A 22,754-nucleotide genomic window follows, 5' to 3' on the forward strand; every position below is an offset into this window, starting at 1 on the left:
AAACTGATCTTCAAGTGTTTCTACATGTTAATAACATTTCTGTTGGTGCTATAATCAACCTACCAACTCAATTATCAATACATTGAATCACCTAGGATGAAATCACATAGCACAAAGTTAGCCAGACTGACAGTAAACGCTGTGTTAGCAGTTTTGGTGCAATACTCTTGTAGGGGGGAGGTTTAGGGCTCTAGGGTTTCTTTAGGGGTAATTGTCAGCCACCCTCAGATTTTTCAAACTATAAAAGTGCTGAAAACAGCCTGCACAGTGGTTCAAATCAAAGCACAGTTCAAATTGTCTTTTCTTAATGGACCAGAATTCATCTGTCCTGCCTCATATTCACAAAGCACGTTATTACCCTGCATGCACTTAGAGATGATGTCACTATCTGCATCTTTTAACTGTTATTGAAGATGAGTGACGGAAACACAATCTGGCCTTAAATTAAAGACAGAAAATCAGGAGACAGAATTAAATTAAAGACAGAAAATCTGCTAATTCAGATCCATCCTTTCTGGAATTGAGGTGCAAATGCAAGATGTACATACCTCTGGGATTTTGAAAAGTGCAAGTGCCAGCTCACTCCATTTTGGTATCTGTTCGCTGGCCAAAGAGCCTCCCACCACCAAAGTTCTCATCACATTTCAATACCCTTCTTGAAAAGGTAACTGGGCTTGGGACAAGCCAAAATAAAATAAAGGCCAGTTTTATTCATAGCAAATGGTAAAATTTTTGATGAAAAGGCTTACAGTGTTACCTTGTAAATCTAAGTGCTAAGCTTGCTCAGATCACACGACTGGCAAGAACTTGTCAGCAACCATCTGAGTGTAAGAACATCGTTCACCACTGATGTTTAGTTAAATATGCACAATTTTATTTATTGAAGAGATTAGGACAAAAACATTAAACCAAATACATGACAAAGCACCAGAGGCAGTAAAACCCCACCATGCACATCACCAATCTTTCCTCCTATAAGGTACTTACAAAGTAAAAAAAAGTCCTTCTTGACACAGCACCATCTTCAGAGTGTAAAAACATTACTCCTTTATATTCTTAGTTACCAAAATAGAACCAAGGCAGGTCAGCTGCAGCTAGCTTTGTCTCTTGATAAAGAACTGTGAAACATCCTCTTGAGAGTGGGACCATAACTTTCCTGCAAGGCAGGCAAATAGCATCCATACGTCAAATGCCAAGTAGCTGTACGCACATGCCACATACTATAATTAAGCACAAATTCAAGTAACATTTACATACTACAGAGTCCACATGTACCTACCCAAAAAACATGACCACTTCACAAAACGTATACAGGCAGTAATATCAGAACAACTGAGGTACTGGAAACACAAATATTTATGCCAAGAGATTTCAGTATCATACAGCAATATAAAAGCAGTAATAAAAACATTTGCCAGTCTAAATCAAATAAAGCTATCTAGAAAAAAAAAAAAAAAGAAGCTAAATAAAAAGTTATTTAGGGACAGAAATACCTGAACAGAAAAGAAGTGTGTTAACTACAGCATGTAACATGTCATCCCAAGTCAACCCGTAATTGAAGTACTGGCTTAATACATCACTACTGTGACATTTTCTTCAATAAATAGAATAAGTCTTGACAATACAAAAGGTGCATATTACTGTGTATGTTTCAAGAGGAATATCTGTAATATAAATGTTCAGCTTATTAATACCCTCTTATTTCTTAGTCTGGACATAAACAAAAATCAAAACCAAACAATTCTTTTCCCAAGTTGAAAGGAATTCAAAGAAAAAACCCACAATACTCTTCTTCGATAATAAAGAGCCCTCTATTTACATGTGGGCCAGTCAGGAAACAAGAGATTGGTTCTCAAAGACACGGTTAAGGGCTTTCTGCCCTCTCCTAGTCATACACGTGCAGCATGGCAGATATGGAAGCCAGTATCTCATATCTTTAAAAAAAAAAAATTATACAGTTTTCTTCTTCCCCCCCCCCATTATAGCAGTAATGCATCTGGAAGTTCGAGTTATAATAGCTTCCTGCAACAAACCATTTGACACAAAACAGAACAGCCTGTTAAATGACAGTAACTTCCCCTTAAGGGAACAAAGCATTAAAATGTCATTTCCTGACAAGAATATTAAGTAGTTTATTTAGAAGAAATGAGTTGAAAATAGCTATCAAGAGACATGAACTGAAATTTTGTTTGTTTTTAGCACCCACTTTTCATGTCCGTCTTTGTGCACCTAATTTTTTTCTTATATTAATCCCATTAATTATTAGACATCTGATTAAAAAAAAATGTTAGCCAATTGTACTTTCCCTGAATAATGGCTGAAGTTAAATATCTAACAGTGCGATGCCAAGATGTGAGCTGAGGCAAAAAAGTTTCTATTTGTCGTGAGTTACCACTGTTTTTAATGGAACAGAAACAGGAGTGATACAGCTGCACCAAAATTGGCATGTGCAGTCTCCTTGGCTCCAAAAAGGTGAGAAGCTACAATTGCTCCATGCTGCCTTTTCTCCTCCAAATCAATCTAACCTGATAGCAAGCTCCCCCCGCCCCCCCAATCTGTCCCCATGCTACATTTGTTATATTAGCTCCTTGTGGAGGTTCCTTCTCAACCCAAGGACCTCTGAGTGTCTTTTGCTACCAAGCTAGGCTGATGCAGGATGTGATTTAACGCGGTCAGGAAGGGCTCCTTCATGTGTCCATCTCCAGGTTGTGTACCTTCTGAACACCAGTCTTTGTGCTCAGTTAAAGAATGGGTCCAAGTCTTCTTCCATGTTGACATCAGGCACCAGTTGATCTGATACTTCCTTAGCACCATATCCTGAATTTGATACATTAAAATCTGTAGAAAACCACGGATGGTCCAGAATTTCCTGTGAAGTCAGCCTTTCTGATGGCTCCCGACGCAGTATGCTACGTATGAGGCATTTTGCCTTGGGGGATAGAGTTTCTGGAATGTTAAACTGCCCACGACGGATCTTGCTGAAGAGGGAACTAGGCTCAATGTCATGGAAAGGATAGCGTCCAACTAGCATGGTATAAAGCATGACACCTAGACTCCATACGTCCGCTGCTTTGCCAGAGTAGCTGCCATTTGTGTTCAAGATCTCTGGACTCACATAGGCTGGGCATCCATGCTTATCAGAAAGAGAGTCATCATTTCCTCTTAAAATATAAGCATCTTCTAGGCTTTCCAATTTCACTCTAGTCCTGCGGGCAAAAAGAAAACCAAACCATCAAGGTAAGCAAACACCAAACACAAATTCCTGGCTGTTGCAATTACATGGTTACAATAGTCATACTGTACAAAATTCAACAACCACAGAAGTGAATCAGTTTAAAATCCCACTCCCAGCAGTTGATACCATCTCTTCCATACTGGTTAGAGATATTAGAGACATATAGGTAATATTGCCACACATACAGGTACAAGATTTCAAATACATTTATGTCCAGTAAACTCATTAACAACGTCTTAAGAAGATGAAAGGAACTGCCGTATTCATGCCTTTGGTTAATTTTAAATAGATGTGGTTTCCAAAAGGAGATAGAAACCTTAAGACTTCTTCTGTGTTGGCTGCACTCTAATGCACCCATGCAGGAGTCATGCCCAAATACAAAACCAGCCCTAACTACACAGGATTATTTTGATACCTTCATGCTGGCACGCTGCTCCTTGCACCTGTAATTCCACAAGGTTTAACAGGAATAAAATGGTCACTCTGACCCTAAATGATACCTCTAACCAATCAACATTTTTCTTTATCTCAGCATTAAGGAAGAGCAATTTTAACAGATTACTGTCTCCCCAAAGAGACCTCTGGGCAAAGGGAGATCAGGTGAGCTGAACGCTGCCAAGACTAACAGCAACCTTATCTATCCAGCCAAATCAGAAGAGCTCCTCATGTTGCAATGAACAGAGAAGCTAGCAGAGGACTTGCAAGGAGATGACAGGCATGCCTTATCTAGACTTCAAACTGCTGCCTGCAAAGCACTGTGAACTCGTCATTGTGCTGCAGTAATTATCTCTGCAAGACAATTTTCTTCCCTTATGGATATCTCACAGCAGCAGAAAAAGTGATGCAGAGCTGCTTGTCATAGCACTAGATGAACATAACCTTTCTTTCCTTTCAATTCTCACTGCTGGGGTCTCCATCTATACTTAAAAATCTGTCCCCGCTGGAGGCATCCAAAGGATTACCAATTACCCTTTAGACTATTTGCCAGCAGTGGATGGTTTTGAGAACAGAATCACTACAACGCAACAGGGCTTGTCCAGTGCCTCTGGATGGCAGAGTGACCTAACAGCAGCGCAGGCTTTCTTTTCAATAACTTGGAATTGCAACTCAACTTTGGGTATTACTGTCCTCATCCCTCAACCCCACTGGTCTGTTACAATCAGCCTTAGCCCTGTGTCATGGCCATGTTTCCATACCACAGACATTCACAGGCAAGGACTGAACTTCGTTCCAGAAAGCACAACTCGTGTCTCTTGACTAAAGCACATCATTTAACTGGCACTAAAACAAACAAGGAGAGCCCTGTTTCTTAAATGTTCACTGAAGACAAGATTGCTTAGACTTGAGCTCCAAAAGACATCTCGGTCAGCTTTGCCTTAGATTTGGTTCCAGGGCAGCTCAGCCCTATCTTCTTTGAACCAACAGAAAAGCATTTTACTTCATGGAGTACTCCAGAGGCAACTGTGCCATAAACTCTCATAATGACACTTGGACCTTTTCAACAGCTAGAGACGTTTACCAGCAGAGGCGAAAGCCCCTCTGGCAACATGCCCCAAATGAGGAGTCATTAATACAAAATTCAGAATACCTGGCTCCCAAGCACAGTGTGTCAGGGCAGCTCCTTCCCTCCTTAAATAGGCCAGTGTTTGCTCCTCCAGTTCGATGCTGATGGGCTTTGCTCAACACACCTGCTTCCTGATTAATTACCTACTGCCAGTCTAACAGCACTTCTGGCCGTGGACAATCCCCTCATTAGCACTCAAACAATACTTTACAGGAGCAATGCCTCACACAGGAAGCTGGCTGCAAGGAGAATCTTAACTACAATTACCAAGACCACAGCAATTTCCCTCTGTACAGAGCTCAGAGGGTCCACAACAGGAGACTGACTAGAGAAGAGTCCTTTTAGGATGCTCAGCTTCGACATGTTCCTGCACCTGTACGGCACAGGGAGAGCAGCAAGGAAAAATGCCCAAAGGAAAAAAACATGCCAAGGAGGGCAGAGAACAGAGAGGAGGAAATGAAAGGGAAGACAGGGACATGAGCTGTGGTTCCACTTGCATTGCCCACCTCAGTTTTTCCATAGAAAAGCATGTGTAGCAATAAAACAGTGAGGCCAGCTACTCAAACATGCATTAAGTCACTGAACTGCCAGACAGGAAAGCATCAACTCACTCCTGCTAACTAACAGAAGCAGAACACACACAGGGAGCAGGGCAGAGCATGCTATTTATAAACAACTTCCAAGAGGGAGTTCACCCCCACACACACTTGCTCCTCTGCCATCCCCATGTCAACAGCACAGGGAAATGCTGTTTACTTTCCTATCCTGTTTTACATTTCTGGGAGTTGCCAAAGAATTTAGAAAAACAGTTCAATGAGAAGCTTTTCTATTACATAAAATTATTGGAATTCCCTAATCTCTCATTTTTTACAATGGACATGGTACAGAACCACAGAGAGCAGACTGTAAGGTGTGTCAAAAAATTCATCTTTTCTCCGAGAGGAGAAATAATTTCTTGATAATAAAAAAGAAGCAGCACACAAAAGCCAGAGCCTCATCTTGCTTTCCTTGCAAGGTGCTGCAGCCTCCACCCATGCTACAGCAGGTTTTGTTTAAGCAAGCAAATGGAACAACAGCTGGCCCTTATCTGCCTGCTCCTCAGTAAGCTGTGGCCAAACGAAGAAAATACTCAAACCAGGTTTTTCATCCTGCCAAGCTGACAGGCTTTGAGGAAACAAAAGGTCTCAAATTAAACAAAAACAAAACCTTCACTCCTCATCCTCAGACCCCAAACCCTCACCCAGAAACACCCTTGTGCGTAAGGTGAAAGTGGTGAAATGGCTCCTCTGCAACCAGCGCAAGTACGGCACTGAGCACGCATCTCCCTCACAAACTGCAGGGCCTTCGTCTCCTGAGCACATAATGCCAGGTGCACGGCATCAGTGTGACTTTCTCCCTTCCCAATTACACCCAGAAGCAACTCGGGTATCCACAGTTTCATTTGTAAGGTCCAGTGTCTTCGCATTAGGTTTACCATCCTTGCTCTAAGCAAGGAGAGCACAGGAGTACGGGAAGTGCCGGCTGGCACCGTAGCTCGCCGGCTTGGCACAGCTGGTAACAGAAAGCACTCCCGAGATGGTTCTGACAAGGGCCGTGGCTCATCTCTGCCAGCACCCCTCACCACCAGCCAGCACTGCAACTCCAGCCCATTTTCCCCTTTTTCACCAGCGACAGACAACTTCACCCACTTCAGCCTCGCATGAGGAACACTCGGTACGGTACTACAACTGGGCATCATGCAGGTGTAAATGGCAAGGCTCACCACCCTCTCAACACTCATTTCACATTTTTTCAGGCAATCAAAAAGGAGCAGCCTGGCTCAGGAGCTGCTATTTCCCACTGTGCAGCACCCATCTCTGTGAGAAACAGCTTCCAGCTCTGGCTGGCCTTCCCTTCCTCCACACTTCAAGTATTACCTAAAAGAGCTGTTTTCTACAAGCCAGAGAGCTTGTGTTTTTTTTTTAAGAGCAGAGGGGGGAGCAGGGGGAGTGTGGAAGGGAACGGGAAAGAGGAGATTCTGAAGTCTAAATATACAGAAATGTAGAGACATGCTGAATGAGATGCAATCTCTCTCTCCCCCACATGCTCTCCCTCAGAGGAAGCACTGAAATCAAATACCCAGGGAAAAGAATAAAAGCCAACAACAACAAACAGACCCTGAAAACTGCAAGTAGATTCTGAGAATAAGAACTTCCACAGCAAAGGGTGCAGAGTGCATCCAATTGTAGATTAACCAGACAATGCTAAATTTGACATTTGCTAGGCAAGGGACAGACAAAACCAAACATGAAGATGTGAAATCACAATCACCTTTGAAGTGCCTCCCATCACAGCACAGAAAAAGGACAAACAAAAATAATTCTTTTTTAAAGTCACTTCTCTAAAAAACCCTAATTCTCTAAATAATTAACTCATATTAGTCAACTGAATGACCCCTACAAGAAAAAAGGTTTTCCAAAAGCACCAGCATTTGAGTCCGACAAACAGTTGCAACAAAATTAATCCCTAAAGTTCAAATGTAAGCTACTGCTACAGCCGGATGAGAATCACTGTACACATACTGTAGGGCAACAAAGACTTCTGTCAAGGCTTACGTAATTATAGTACATAATTTCAAGTTTTAATGCAGACCCTGAATAAGCACTTGGAAAAAGAGCATTATGCATCTATCAGATCATTGATAAAACACTGCATTAGTCTAATGCATTAAAAAAAAATACAACCCTGAATCATGGCTATTTAAAAAGGGGAAGCTATTCTGCCTATGAATGCTTTCCCATTACTGGTGAATGAAACCACAGAAGTGCAATCAGAGGGCAGCAGCAGCACTCGGACGGGAAATGCGTCTTTGTCCCCATAGAAACCGTCAGGGAAACCCATGAAAAACAATACCACTCTGAGTTTCTTATCAATATGCCATTCATTACTTGACTGCATTCAGACTTTGCTCTTCAGTAATGTAACAAAACCTAATCAATTAAACATCTTCCAGAAGATTCTTCAATGCAACCTCCTGAGTTAGCACCATCTCTGGCTTTGTTGCGCGTCCTATACTTTTTTCCGACTGATTCGTATTATTCCTCCCTGTAGAGCTAAGGGACTACTGGCAAACTGCTATCCTGCCTTTTGACACTGAAGCCAGGGTTGTAAGAACCCAGCATTCACACCTGGTCTCCAAAAGAAAACACAATTTCCATACCAAAATCAATGGAATTATTCAGAGGGCTCTAAGTTCATAAGGCAGGAGAAAAAAAAATAAATCTGAAACATTTAAAGCAGAGATATCAACTGATAGTCTGAGTTTTTCAGAGGAAAATATCTCCATTGTATTGAATAGGCCATCAGTAGTAAAGGAGCCTGTGCCTGAATCAATGAAAGCAGTTGCTTCTAGTCTGTTCCCAAAGCCATCTGTATAAGAAATAACACCTGAACCACAGCTGAGCCACCGTAACCATTTTGGGAACAGTAACGTGCAGACCAGACCCACAATTTTCACACAGCAAGACTCCCCATATGACAGCTGCGTTGGGAGGAGACTGAAGAAGCCATCCTACTATGGACACTCCCAGTACACCATCCACTTGTTACTCAGGCTGGATCAAATAAGATTCTATTTACAGATTCTATGCAGATTCTAGAGACCAGGAAACAACTGTCACCGCTACCTGAATTTCCATTTTATTATAATTGCAAGTAAATATAAAATGGCAATTTCTAAAGGTGCCTCACAATATTCCCCCTACCCATAAAAACCGAAGGCATTCAAGTACTGTTATCTCATATTTCAACATTACTCTGACTGAGGCCAGGAATGTCTTTCCCTAGGTAGAGGCACTCATGCCATTGACTGCCCAGTAGACCAGGGATTGCTCCTATGTGGCCAATAATTCACAAGTCATTTAATCAAGGTCAGTTGCTCACACCCCATCATAAAGATGAGAAGAGCATGAACACAATTAGAGTCACAAGGAGAAAAAAAAAAAAAGGAAGCTTGACATTGGAAACAGTTATCTTTTGCTACTTGATTTTTTTTTTAAACTAAGGGAATCTCTCCTAAATAATGCAGAAGTAGGCTGCCATCAGAGAACCAGTGAGACAGCAAAGGCAGCTAACGAAACCCTGAGCAGATGATTTGCAGCTTGGTGTGAGGACTTGTTCTGAACTCAAAACTACCCATCTCCTCCAGGGGCAGCAAGGCTCACAGGATCGGCAGGGGGGTGTTATGCCATCAATTTAAATCCTGCTCCTTTCACCAAAAGATCCCTTTCCAATTCATAACAGCACAGAGCATAAGAGTTCACCACACAACATCCTACACAATTTCAGGGAAGAAAAAAACCAAACGCTGCACAAAGGCTGTCAGACAAACAATCTCTTGCATAATGAAACAGGCTCAAGGATATGTTTCGAAAGACAACAGGGACTTGCAGGCAGCACAGGTTTACAGGATGAACCTTGTTCCTAAGGGAAGATTCCTTCACTGGTACTTCCACAGAATGAGGAAGCCTCTAAAAATTACATCTTCCCCACCCTTCCTCCACAGGGATGCTATCAGCACACTCAGTCCTGCCCGTACCCCCTTCCTGACATGCAGTACCCAGCAACTTAGAGCTTTTAACTTGTTTTTTTTTTTTTTCTTTTGTGGTTTTGTTTTGTTTTTTTCCTACAGAATTCCACTTAAAAATACTCTGACGCACCTCCAGGAAGAGCTGGTGGCCCCAAAGACCTCAGCTTTATAACACTCAAATAGGATTACTGGGAACAGCCTGTCCTGTATGCCTGCATTTCTTTCATGCCATTATTGCCTAAGGAGAAAACATGTTCCCCAGAAAGTAGGTAGGGTAGTGATGCATGTGTTGGGGTGCAGATTCTCAAATCCAACGGAGATCCTTCCACAGAGGGGTTTGGTTACAATATTCTGAGCAGTCCACTTTTTGATAAGCATCTGGCTCAGGGCAGCTACTTCACCACCTCACTGTTATCTTTTTAGATAGCATTGAAGATCAGAGCTTTAAAAGGCTATGCTGTCAACCATATGCTGCGTTCACCATCTTTTCTAGGTCTTTTCATATGACACATAATGAAGCTCCAAAGGGAGGGAAAGGAGACCACAATTTTATTTTGTTAACATAATTGAATGTTGTGAAAACAGCCCTGCACTTCCTGAGCCTGTGATGGGTGCTCAGCATCTCTAAGACAGAACCATGCCATTATTTCACAATCTTACTGAAAACCTTTTGCTTAGATGTCTGCAACCCTATCTCCAAGCAATTCACATCTACCAAAAAGCAGGTGCTTAAGATTAAATAAGTCCCAGGTTGGCTCCTGTTTACAATTTCCGCCTTTCCTTCCCCAGTCTGAAGTAATCTCCCAGTGCGATAACAGCAGCAGAAGAATTTCCCTCTGACAATCCACTGCAGCCATGCCCAGCTGGGTTTCTGTCTCCCTTCCTCACCCGCAGCAAAGACATCCTCAGTCTCCACTCATAAGTCAACATGGAGTACTTTGCACCAAGTCTATGGATGGAGGTTTTCAAATCTTCAAAATGACCAGCTCTTGAACCCAATTTGAGATGTCCTAAAACACATCTACTTCCAGAGACTACAAAGCACCTTCTATTAGAGAGATCAATCCTGTCACGGGTATCTCAGGACAGCATCCAACCATGACAGCCAACACGTAACAGCATTCGCTCTGAACTGAGACAGTGAAGAAGAAAAGACATGAAGAAGAAACTGAACCACATATCAAAGGATAGCACAGTCCAGGTGTAAAACCTCCTGCAAACTCTACCATTGGGTACAACAGCAAAGGTTCTTTCCACTCATTGTCTCACTGAAGGGCCTTGAGCTGACTCAAGGTCCATTTGAGCTCAGTCCTCATCACAGAACCAGCCAATTTTCCCTTTAATTTACAACCTTAGGTGCAACACTTAATCTCCATGACTATCTATGCCCTCAGGAGGAGAGTTAAGCAGTTAACGGGGCTGGTGTGATGTTCAGCATCTGCAGACAGCCTACCTCTTGCATCCCGCTGGGAAGGGCACTACACACCCAACAAATCCAAAATGCTCCCGGGAACATAGTGAGAAAACAGAGACTTAGTAATGAAACCACATAAAGGCAAAAGGGGGCATGAACCCTTCAGTGGAAAACAGTTGTGCAACCACTTCATCTTCTAGCCTAAGTTTGACAGCAGAGATTTGCTGCCTGTGAAGAAATTCGCCTTCCTCCCCATATTCTAAGAATAATAATTTCTGGTTTGAAATCTGACCTGTGACTCTCCACTGTTGGAGAAAGTGCACTCTTTGGTCCTGTGGTCCCATTCAGGGTAGTGCTTAAACGATAACACAGATGAAGACTGTTTTTATTTCTAAATCTTCTGGTATTTAAAGAGCACTATTTTGTTTGATTTTCTTCTACTTTAGGACTCTCTTTCTAGGACTTAGACAAAGTGTTAGCTTACCTGTTCTCTATGGAATTGTGAGGAAAACAGCAAGTTCTAACACCACAGTGAAAAAGCTGCTGATCACATTACAACTTGACAAATGCTGGGGAGGAAACTTACTATTAACTATAAGAAAATGAAAGGTCTTTGTGGAAAAAGGTTGATATATGCATTTGTATTTTTTGTGGGATCAGGTTTGTATCATGAGGATTGCAAACAACATAACTAGGTCACCTTAAAGCATCATCCACTCAAAGCTGAGAAATTCGAGAGGAAAAAAGAAAAAATATTCTAGGAGAACCAAGTAAATATATTATGCTAACACAGGTTTCCTAAATTAGTGTACTGTACTGGCTGCATTCCCCTGGCACAGAGCAAACAGTGTCAAATTGTATTTATTTTTACTGAATCCCACCTGCCTCATATTTACTCAAAGAATACAGGAAAATTACAATATCTAAATACCAAAATTATTTTAATTTTCCCTTCAACAAGTATGATGAATGTACAAGGTCTTTAAGCTTCAAATATTACGACAGCTAATATTTTAATATAATTAAAGGCTTAAAAACGCACTAAAGAAATTAATAATTCCCTGACAGCAGAAATGTTCTTGTATTAAGCAAACCACTGAAACAACCAACACTGAAATGCTTCATTTAATTCTGAGATCTTTGAGGTGGCTCTTTCTCAAAGCGTCTGCTATGTTTCAAACTGATGAGCTGCTTTATTAGCTATATACTGTGTATAGTGTTATTTTTAGCATAACCCAAAAAAACCTGCCCATTCTGCAACATCATTATGGGACACCAGCCAGGAGAAGGGTATAGTTGCTTTGCCCAAGGGCCTACTATGACGATAGGCTGTACACGGAAAACAGCAAATACCATGCCATGAACACAGAAAAAATACTCCAAAGCAAGAGCCTCATAACATCAACACTGACCTGGCTTAATATCCAAGACAAAAAATTATTAACATGACTGGAAGCAGAAAACACACAAGACCACATATTTTATCATAGCTCATCTCCACTGTTTTGGATTCCAGTTTTATTTTGAAGTCTAAGGACACAATTTTTGAAGTATTCAAGTATCTTAGAGGTACTTTGGAAAGTCTGTTGAGACTCAGCATGGCGAGTCAGTGTTGTTTTCCATACTTTCAGTGTTCTGGAAGTCACTACACTCATTTAACGGATGTGCTGCTGCTTCCTAACCCAGTCTTACAAAACATTTCCAGCCATGCTGTAATGTCTTAGAATTTCTGCTTCATCAAGATCAGCTGCAGGTTTATGGAATTTAACTCTGAAATTTCAATACTACAAGACTGGCTATTTCACCTATAGTTTTCAAACGGATTCACAGACACATTTCCCTCTAAAAACCACAACCACCCAACCTTTTATACAAAATAGAAAACCCATGTAGCAACAGCGTACATAATTTTCATGGAATGCAATTTACCATATCTTAAAACTTCCTGCAGTTCAGGATTTAAAGAAGCTATAAATTACTTTGAAACACAGACAAACTGTTTCTGCTTCCATACTGGAATTTTGAATTTCATTTTAATTGCTGATGTACTTACACATGTGCAGTAGTGTAACACACCATCACAGTCCATCTTTGATTTAGCACATTAAAAGAATGTCACTAGTAAGACCAGGACCCCTACAAAATGCTCAGTGCTACCAGCCTCCAAAAATACTTTATTCCACCTTCTTACCTCCCAGTTCATTACAAACATCCCAAGGCACAGTGATTTGCAACATCCAAATAACATGCATTCTTAGCAGTGACATCAGTTGAAGCAAAGAGCACTCATGTTGCTGCTAGACCAGAAGCCTGAATCTTTGCAAATTCCTGCTGTAATTTAGATAATAGGAATGGGGTAGAAAGAGTTTCAACACTGCATGCACCCACCTGAAAAACTCCAGGAGTTCTGGTTTTATACTGAACTACCAGGATATCATTAAAATCAATGGAAGAAGATGTACTAAGAAATGCTTTAATTGATTTTCTTTTTTAAACAAATGGAACTGCTTCCATATATCCCTCACATTCCCTCTGGCTCCTCCAGTCTGGCAGCTCTCAGCTAAGAGCAGACAAGCATCTTACAAAAAAAAAAAAATAAAAGCAGCAAGTTTTCCATTCATGTGCTGCCTGCATGCTGGATTTCCCATCTTTTTTTCTACCAAAATAAAAGCTGTGAGAGTCTTCAAGACGAGAAAGTTTCAAAGTGGTAGGTACCTAAAGTGAACTGCAGAAAAATAGCCATGAAGAAATAGGAAAAGAACTACTAAGAAAGAACTCCACTGAAGAGCAGGCAACACACAGCAGCAGAGTTCACTTACACGTCTCTAAACATCATTTTGATCTTTTTCCCACTCCTTGGTTCATTACAAGTACCAAAGAGCAAGGGATGGTGCAGTAGCCATCCCCCAGGCACTGCTGACGACAGCAGCTCCTGATGGGCAGGCTCCTCGGCACACAGGCACTCTCACCAGCACCAGCAGCCTCAGGGAGACATGAGCTTGGAGGGGTGCAAGCAACACAGAAACACCTCTGTGAACTCGGAAGGACCAGGGAGATTTTTCAGCCTAAATATAGCAGCAGATTGAAAGTGATGACTGATTACAGTCTGATGATCAGAGCATGTGAAAAAAGACAGTCACTGCTCTTTGGTTCTATTTCTATCTCACATTTCATCTGTGTTTATTTAGCAGAGAAAGGATTACAATACCTCTCTACTTACAAACCAACATTACATCCAGAAGAAAACCGCATTATGATTATCTTAAAAATAACCGGCAAGTCCTATTTGACCTTTAAAGCATATTATTGTATAATTAGAAGACAGTACTCAAAAGTGAGTAACTGTGTGATTTTGCAGAGGACAGTTACGTTAAAAACATTCATAAAGGCCAACACTGCTATTATAGTACACACCACTTTTCTTGGGTGGCTGAAGGATTTGGCCCTATGCCTCATGTTGCATTCAGTTCCTAGTAAGCAGCAGGGTAGGAGCTCAACTGTATTCAGCACAGGCCCACGTCTGCTCCCACTGCACTGCTCTGAGCTCATGCTGCCTTCCCTTGGAGGAGCTTTTCCAAGTCCTGTTCTTCATGCAAAACCACACAAGTTTACACATATCCTCAGGAAAAAAAAATCCACCATAACGTTAGGACGTTATCAGCTACAACAGAAAACAATTCCTCCTTCAACTGTTTTGTACGAGTTTCCTTCTTATCTTCATCAGAGGTGCTATAATGGTGCTTAATTATTAAACTGGGGAGTAAAAGTTGTGAAAACACAGTTTACATCTATCCAATCTGCATTTCGCTATGAATGGACATTAAGCTAGTTTCCTTTTAGGTTTTTTTATTTTAAAAGGATGAAAGGGCAATCATATATATCGGGTCTGCGGTAGAAAAATAAGGAATAGCTATTTGCTTTGCAGAGAATCATCTGAACTGAATTAAGGAATGAAAATGTCTTTTATTTTTCAGTCCACAAATAGATTAAAAGGAGAAGTCTATTTTGCAAAACTCAGCCTGCAATAAAATTTAAGTAGAGAATATTTAAACCTGATAGATGGCTGCCATTTTTATATTAGGCCAGGAACTTCTCTTTCCTGAATTAATTATGTATTAGTTTTTTCTAATTTTTGGATCACGGACTTCCTGTGATTGTAGAAAACTTATCTGCCTTGGCTGTTGCTTATAACTTCCCCAAACAGCCCCAAATGGAATTAATATGCACTGATTATTTGTAACAAAGCTCTCCAGAACATCCATTTCATCCTGCAGCAATTTGAACAAGTTTTTGGACAATTTATAGAATTTAATTAATTCCCCATCCCCTACCAAGATATGAAGAAGAACAAAGGCAGGTTCTGCCCCCCATTTAGTTTCCTTTTTTTTTTTTGTAATGGTCATCTTACAATTTAATCTCTCTGTCAAAGTCTGACATTACTCTATTTATTACTGATACTTTGTGTGGAAGTTGCAAGTAAATTTATCAATCAAAACAAAGAAAATGGGTACCCACAAAGAAAGAGATGGTAAGTTCCACAGGTACAACAGTATAGCTATAGGTCCACACCAGAAATGGCACTTCAACAATACACCCAGAGCATCCATTTCTTCTTTCCCTGTCTTCCCATACTCCTTCCCCAAATCATTTATACAGGAGGGTGTGCAGGGAGACATTTTTTATTTAAAAAAAAAAAAAATAGTTCCTCAAGTACCACAACAGCTGATACTGCAAACAAGCACCCAGCAAGGCAGTTTTTAGTCTTAGTATGATTACTGACCACATAATACTCTTAGAAGCAGCCTCCAGACCCTTCCAGCATGGAGAACAAGAAGCTGTCCTCAAAGCAGTCCTATTCTTCCTTTTCATGTCTCCTCACTGGAATGAGACATTTCAGTCCCTTATCCTCTTTAACATACTGGATCTTATGCTCCTTTCCTCTTTTAACACCAGCAGCATTTATGATAGCTCAGCTCTTGCACCAGACATCCATTCAGAGCCTTCCTCCAGGAAACCTCTCCCCCTTAGGAATGAGGGTACTCCTTAAGTGGAGATGCAGAGGCCAAGCACTGATGCAAATATCAGTCTATACTTACTTTACTCCAAAACCTAAGCCAGAAGGTAAAATGGCACGTCCATCCCATGATCAGGTTGCAAAGGAAAATAAAGTGTACCACAAACTAATGGGACAGTGACAATGAAGGGCACAATGTCCTGCAGCTCTCAATATCTGACCTCAGGCACCCCCTGACAAGTTTACCTCCTGTAAACTAAGGGAGACTCTTACCTTTCTTCATCCTTGAAAATAAACTTTCGCAGCTTGAGATCTCGCAGTACCAGTCCACCATCGTGGCAGTGTGCAACAGCGGAAGCTATTTGATAGAAGAGTTTGGCTGCCTCCTCTTCTTTAAGCTTCTTGCAGGTACGAACAAACGAATGCATGTCCCCATAGCTCCTTTCAAAGAACACATACGCTTTTGTCTCCCCAAGAATTATTTCAGTAATTTGGTTGATATTTTTATGTGCAGGCAGACAAAAACATGGTGCTAATAACTCCTGGTAGCAGCCAATATCAAACACCTGCAGAACAATGACAGTAAAGCCAGGGTTAGCAATATGAAGGACGGTGAAGTCATGGTACATCTAATTCTATTAACAGAACCATCTCTAAGTACAATTTAGGCTGCTGCTGAAACTGCACCGATGTAAACAGGATGTCACAAGCTCACGGTCCTGAGGACAAGACAAAACAGACTGTACAACCCCACAAAAAAGATACTCGTAACCTTGACAGGAAAGGCTAGTCTTCAAAACTGGTAGCAAGCATAGTTTCATCAGATAACAGATGATGAAATTAAGAATGTAATCTAAATTAAGATGTGAAGACCAGTGGTGCATAAGGGCAGTACTGAGAAGGAAACATGTTCATCTTTCGTTTTCCATCCAAATAAACTCATAGAAAATACAGCCAGTAGCTTTGTACTGAGAGAAGCTGTCACATTAAATCCACCCTGATACACATGCCTGCCTCTCTTGATTTTATTAACCCATTAAAGCCTTAAGGATTTTCAGCTTTAAAGTACCATCTATTGCTATTCCTATTTACTTCCTGCCTTTCTTTCATCTCTGACAAACAGCAAAGTCACTTTCACTTTCCAAGTCTCAGTTCCACAATGGCTGTTTATAAGATCAGAAGGACAACCCGGGAAATAGCTCTGCCTGTTGGAGCGCAGTCAAACACCCTTCAAAAGGCAGAGACAAAACCACCCTGAACCCTCTGTATTTCAATCAAGTGCTCCATTAAAAGCAAAGTGTCCCTTTACTACTAAGTATGTTATCACTGATCTTATGAATGAGCTGTAAGAATTAAAAAAGCTGCTGAGAAACCCAAATAAAAAGTTACTATAATCTAGTGATGACGAATGAACCAGTATTTGAGTCAATTGAGAAAAGACCACATTACAAGAAAATGAAAGACTTCATTGAGAGTAACAGAAGTCAGTGTGCTAAAAGAGACTATGAGCAAAGTATCGATAGGAGTGACTTTTATTTTTAATTATACCTGATCCAAAGGACTACAAAGCAAGGAATTAGCATTTCCACCCAGCATAAAAATTCGATTAATATGTAACTTACTCGTGGGTGTTTTCTTACTTTGGTAAAAAGAATTTAAGGTAGTCATCTGTTCTTTGAACGGAACATAAAAATGAAGAACTGGTATAGTTCTCTAACCACTGTTTTAAACTGCAATTGGTTTTTCTCTTTCTGTATTCTCGCATTTGTGTACCAATACCAGGTATTTGTATCCTCTCCAAGAAGCAAATCTCTCCTTGCTTTCTCTAAAGCTTTAAAAAGCTTTCAAAACTGAGGGAAAGAGACAGTTCAACCAAAATTTACCCAAGACTTCAAAACACGAGCCATTTAATGCTTCAGAGCACAATCCTAGCAAACTCCTTCCACAGTAAAGGACTCAAAACCCAGGAAACAAGGAACCTCACACATCTCCTCTCACCCCATACCTGTGCTGCTATACTCTGGCACGGGGAAAAACAGCCTTAAAGGCAGACTGCCAAACAGTCCCTGCACATTTTACTGGGGGAGGATTAGCACCGAGGCGTTCTGGTGACATGGTGCACCAGGGACGCAGAACCAGGGCAGAGAGGGGGTGTTGCTAAAATCCCTGGTGTGTAATTCATTCCAGAGGAGAATTCATTGACATTTGGATCTCAAAACTCGTAACTACTACATTGTAAGTGAATGGCTCTTCTACAAAGCAGCTGCTATAAAATAAAATTTAAGCAGGAACACTCATGCAGCTCAAACCCTCATGTGAAAAAAACTCTTTGCAGAATTCTCTGCTAACCAGATTATCCTGATGTAAATTAGTTACATTTTGTGTTTCTCAAACTATGTTAAATAAGTAGTTTTGGATATGTACCAGTACTGTGTTTGAAAGCGGGTAGACGGAAGCGCTATCATACTGCTACAGTCTCGAATACCTTTTATAAAGGGCTTCTTTGTATCCCAGCCTTTAAGATCCCTGGACTCAATTCAGAAAATGTCTAGTAAGCTGCAGTTTGATTTAGTTCTCACTGGGAATTGGAAGTGAGAAGTTACCATTGTTTGGATGCCACAGAGCCTTGAAGCAAATAACGGCATCTGTACAGTCAGTGGGTGCAGCCAAATGCATCTCGAGAATCATCAGTATGTGTCTGTTATCCAACGCAATGTTTCTGCAAGCAATCTCTAGGAGCATCTTCAATAAGATACCAGAGAGCAGGTCTCTGCCGGTAGGCTACTTGACAACTAGTTTTCACGATACTGTAGGCATTTTTAAAGCATGCATTAAGCTCAGTTCAGGACTGACAACTACGTGTTCACAAACTAGCAATTCAAGCTAAGATCGTATTTTTGGAGCACAGCTAGTAGTGCCTCGCACATATGGAAAAACTGATACTATTCAAATGTCAGGATCAGCTCAAAAACATACAGCTTAAAGGGAAGGGAAAAAAAATAACAGTCCACTCTTTCTGAGCTGCAGTTATGCTGTTCATACTGTTATCAAAACAGTGCCTTAATCCTGCAAACCAAACAGGAAACAAAGAAGCGCATAGCCCCCGCTCCACCACTTGCTATGCAAGTTCACCTAGAATTTCATGCAGAGCAGCAGCTTTGTGGGATCTGTTTATTTCATGAAAAGATGCCAACGTCCTAGAGTGCAGCACTGTACTACTGCATCAAGCTGGGCTTTCATTCTCGAAATTCTCATGTTCTGTTTCAGTTTAGTAACAAAGCATTCAGTTCAGCAGGCAATATTAGTCCTTTGCAAAGTAAAGGGCCTTTTTTACCCTAAATAATCACACAAAGTCCTACGTTGCCTTAACATCAGGTTTTAGAACTCAATCAGTAAGCATATTTAAACTGCCCTCTGAACTCCAATCTTTACAAATAGCAAGCAGGAGCAATTATTTTCACTTCTCTGCTACAGGCTAGTCTATAACTTTTTATGAATCAAGTATGAGAAAGTGTGAAACAATCAGCAATACTATTATTAATCCCTGGAACACTAATAAGCTATAATACACCTACTTTTCCACCCTGCAGTTAGTTTGACACCAGAAATTTGCCAAATAGCACAATTCTGTGTTTTGGGAACAATACAAACACTACAGCATGTGCAGCAAGGTTGCAATTTGCTACGTAGTTATAAAAACTACTACTGGGTACTGCCTCGGTTTGCTGGACAGAAGTCTGGCTCACTACAGACAATGGGAATCACAATTTGGGAACAAAGGATAACATTCCCTCAGCTTGAAAAGAGAAAAAACATCCCTCCACAGATGTGCACGTATGTGAGTTTCTTTTTCCCACAGCTCACCTTTGAACAGCAGGAGCAAATTGGGAGGAGGCAGAGAAAAGCCAGCAGGCTACAAAGAGTGGGATAGCTATTTTGTCTGCACTTCTAAAAACCGTAGGTGTGCAGGTTTTATTCTTGCTCAGTTGTGCAATGGGGGAGGATGCTGTTTGCAAACAACCTCCACCGTGAGAGAGCTCAGGCTGATTAATTAGATGTGGTTCTTCTTTTTTTAAATCACTTTTAAGACAAAGCTGATAGCAATCTGCCCTTCGCCCCCAGCTTCTCCATCCTCTTCCATACCCCAACTCACAGAATCCGGGTCAGGAAAAAATCGAGGAAGCCAGCAGGTCGCAACACCTTAAAATTAGCTGGGGATTCCCTACTCCATTTTGAAAAGTGAGAGCGGAGAAGATGAGGCTTTCGCCTAATCTGAACTCACGTTAAAACCTATTTCAAAAACGGCTATTTCCAGAACAATATTCCCCGGGGCAGAAGGCAGACCTGGCTCTGGGCCACCGCTATAACGTGGCTATTGTCTGGAGAGAGGGAAAAGTTACAGGATGCGCCTTTAATCCTGTCTCCCTGCCTTTTGTTTCTCCAGTGTTCAATAACTGAGGTATACGGCCGTGCTCGCCCTCCTGAGAGATACGGGAAACCCACGCGCGACAGCGGCGAACCAGGGGGGAGAACAAGGAGAAGCATTACCTTGCAAACCAGCTCTTCGCCGCTGTGCAGATGTACGGCTCGGAAAACGTGGTCTCCCTCGAGAGGCTCCAACAATAAGTATTTCCCGATGCAAGAAACGCAATGCGACAAGTTCGGGGTCTCCGGCGGGCTCGGCGAGCCTAGATTCGGGCTAAAACTCTGGCTTGGCTCGATGGACCGTATGGACGAGAGCTCCTCAAAATCCTGGGTTTTATTCCGCGGTCTCCCATATCGTGCTATCGTGATAGGGGTTGACCTTTGTATGTTCATGAGTATGGAGAAGACCAGCCGAGACGCTGCACCGGAGCCCTGGCGTGGAGCGCGGTTCCTCGCCCGTCCAGCTGCGGCTGCCTTTGTGTGGCGGGGGGGGCGGGAGCGGGAGCGCGGCGGCGGCGGGCGACCAGCCTCAGCGCCGCGTCCTGGGCACAGGAAGAGAGCGCTCAGCCCGCGGCCCTTTGTTCCCGCCGCCGCTGGGCGCGCAGCGGCGGCGGGCGGAGCAGGGCGGCGGCGGGCAGCGCGCCGGCACCGGGGATAAGAGGAAAGGGAGGACAGAAGGAAGGGGGCGCGCGGGGCGGCGCGGCCGGGGCTCGGCGGCCGCCGCTCCCGCGGGTCGCGCAGCGCGGCGGTAACAAAAGGTCGCTAGCCGGTGCGCGCAGCGGGACCCTCCTTCCGCTCCCCTACGGCCCCGGCAGCGCCGCGCTGCCGCGGCCCGGCTGTAGATGGCGCGGGAGCCTCGCCGCTGGCGCCCGGAGCGCTCCGAGAATGCCCCGCGAAACAGCGAGGGAGCATTTAACTTGGGGGCCGACAAAGGAGAGGGGACCGCGGCGGGAGACTCGGCTGAGCCGCACCGGCACCGGGGGACCCGGCGGAGCGCGGGGCAGCGCGCACCGCCCCGCTTCGCTTCGCTCCGCTCCGCGCCGGCGGAAAGGAGCGTGCTGTCGCGACAGAACAAAAAGTGCAACGAGGGAATAGGAGAGCGCTCCCACGCTCCCCCTGCGCAGCGGATCTGTGAGCAGGGGCTCGCTGCCTTCGCCGCGTTCAATCGGGTTCACGCACAAAGAAAAGAAAAACCAGGGCGGCGAAAAGGGGCCGAGTTCTTACTCCAGGGGCTGGGAGGGTGATAGGCGAAAGGCCATGGGGGGCGCTCAGTTGGAGTCGCTTAAAAAAATAAATGCAGGGAGCAGATTTTGTTTTATTTTTTGTTTTCCGCTTTTGGGGGGGGTAGGACAAGGGGAGGAGGAGAGGGGTGGCCGCGCCGCTCCCCTCCACCGAGGCACCGTCTCCCCCCACGACGTATCGGTGACTACTTACGTGGCGGGGACGCTGGCTGCCTCCGTGCTCGCTTGCCGGCCGCCGCCACGCCCGCACGGTGCCCAGCGCGCAGCCCGACTGCCCCGCCGCCGCGCCCGCCCCGGCCCGGCCCGGCCCGGCCCCACCGCCCACCGCGCCCGCCCCGCCCCGGCCGCCGCGCCCCGCCCCGCTGCCGCCCGCCGCGCTCGGGTAAACAAGGTGAGACGTCCTTCCGCAGCCCCCGAGCCCAGCTGGGGGCTCGGGGGTGGCCCGCCGGGTCAGGGCTTTCGGTGTGTGTGTGTACCGGGGTGTGCGTGATGCTGCCTGCGGCTCCCCCGCTGACACAGCTCCGGCAGGTCCAGCCTCCCGAGGGATTGCTCTTGCGGTTTGGTCTGAGATGCTTTTGTTAATTTTAATGTCAAAAAAATAAATAAACAGGAATAACGATAATGGTATAGTCGCCCCTAAAAGCAGAGTCCGCCGCGCCGCCGGGCTCGGGGCCGGTGCAGTGTCGCATGTGCGGGCCGGCTTTTTTTTCTCAATGAAGCAATCGGTTTTTTCCGGCCAGCGCCGGTCCCCGCGTAGTTAGAGGTTGTTTCCCGGTGCTGTCGGGTGGGAGGAGTTCTCCCGGCTCCAGACTTGTCTTAATCCGTCCCAAACTTAAAAGGGGGGGCGGGGGGGGGCCGGGGGGATGGAGGACGAGTGGGAGACAAGGGGAAAACGTAAACCTTTTCACAGAAAAAACCATGAATGAGGTCGGTTTGTCTCCGCCCAGCACCACCGCAGGCTGCTGTTTTTTTGGTTTTTTTTTTTTTCTCTGTCCCCTTTTGTTTAAATAACAGGAGTTTGGATATATATTAAAGTTTGACGAGCGGCTCCCTGAACTCCTAACGAGCCTGACATTTAGTCCCTAGTTTTTGTATGGGTGTTGGTGGTAATTCTTTTAAAGCAACAACCGAAAAATAAAACCAAAAAACCCCAAACCCAACCCAAGCCAAATACTCACACCTCTTCCCCCCACTAAAAACAGAGAGAAAAAAACCCCAAACAAACAAGACGGTAAGAAGAGAACAGGGCTGTGGGGAGAGCACAGCTCTGTCCTGCCTTTGCAGGGTGGTGTTG

The 22,754-nt window shown here is 43.5% G+C and overlaps 1 protein-coding gene across 1 annotated transcript; it reads right to left on the reverse strand.

Moving 5' to 3' along the window:
- Window positions 1–852: 852 nt before the first annotated feature.
- Window positions 853–20,759, reverse strand: TRIB2 (tribbles pseudokinase 2). Its single transcript, XM_008932690.3, has 3 exons — window positions 20,343–20,759; window positions 16,068–16,360; window positions 853–3,206 (listed from the first exon to the last, which is right to left on the reverse strand). The coding sequence occupies exons 1-3, from the start codon at window positions 20,610–20,612 to the stop codon at window positions 2,738–2,740; spliced, it is 1,032 nt and encodes a 343-aa protein (XP_008930938.1). The 5' UTR covers window positions 20,613–20,759; the 3' UTR covers window positions 853–2,737.
- Between the last annotated feature and the right edge of the window lie 1,995 nt (window positions 20,760–22,754).

This window comes from Manacus vitellinus, unplaced genomic scaffold (genome assembly GCF_001715985.3).
Source record: "Manacus vitellinus isolate BGI_N305 unplaced genomic scaffold, ASM171598v3 scaffold_11_pilon, whole genome shotgun sequence".
In the NCBI taxonomy this organism is placed as follows: Eukaryota; Metazoa; Chordata; class Aves; order Passeriformes; family Pipridae; genus Manacus; species Manacus vitellinus.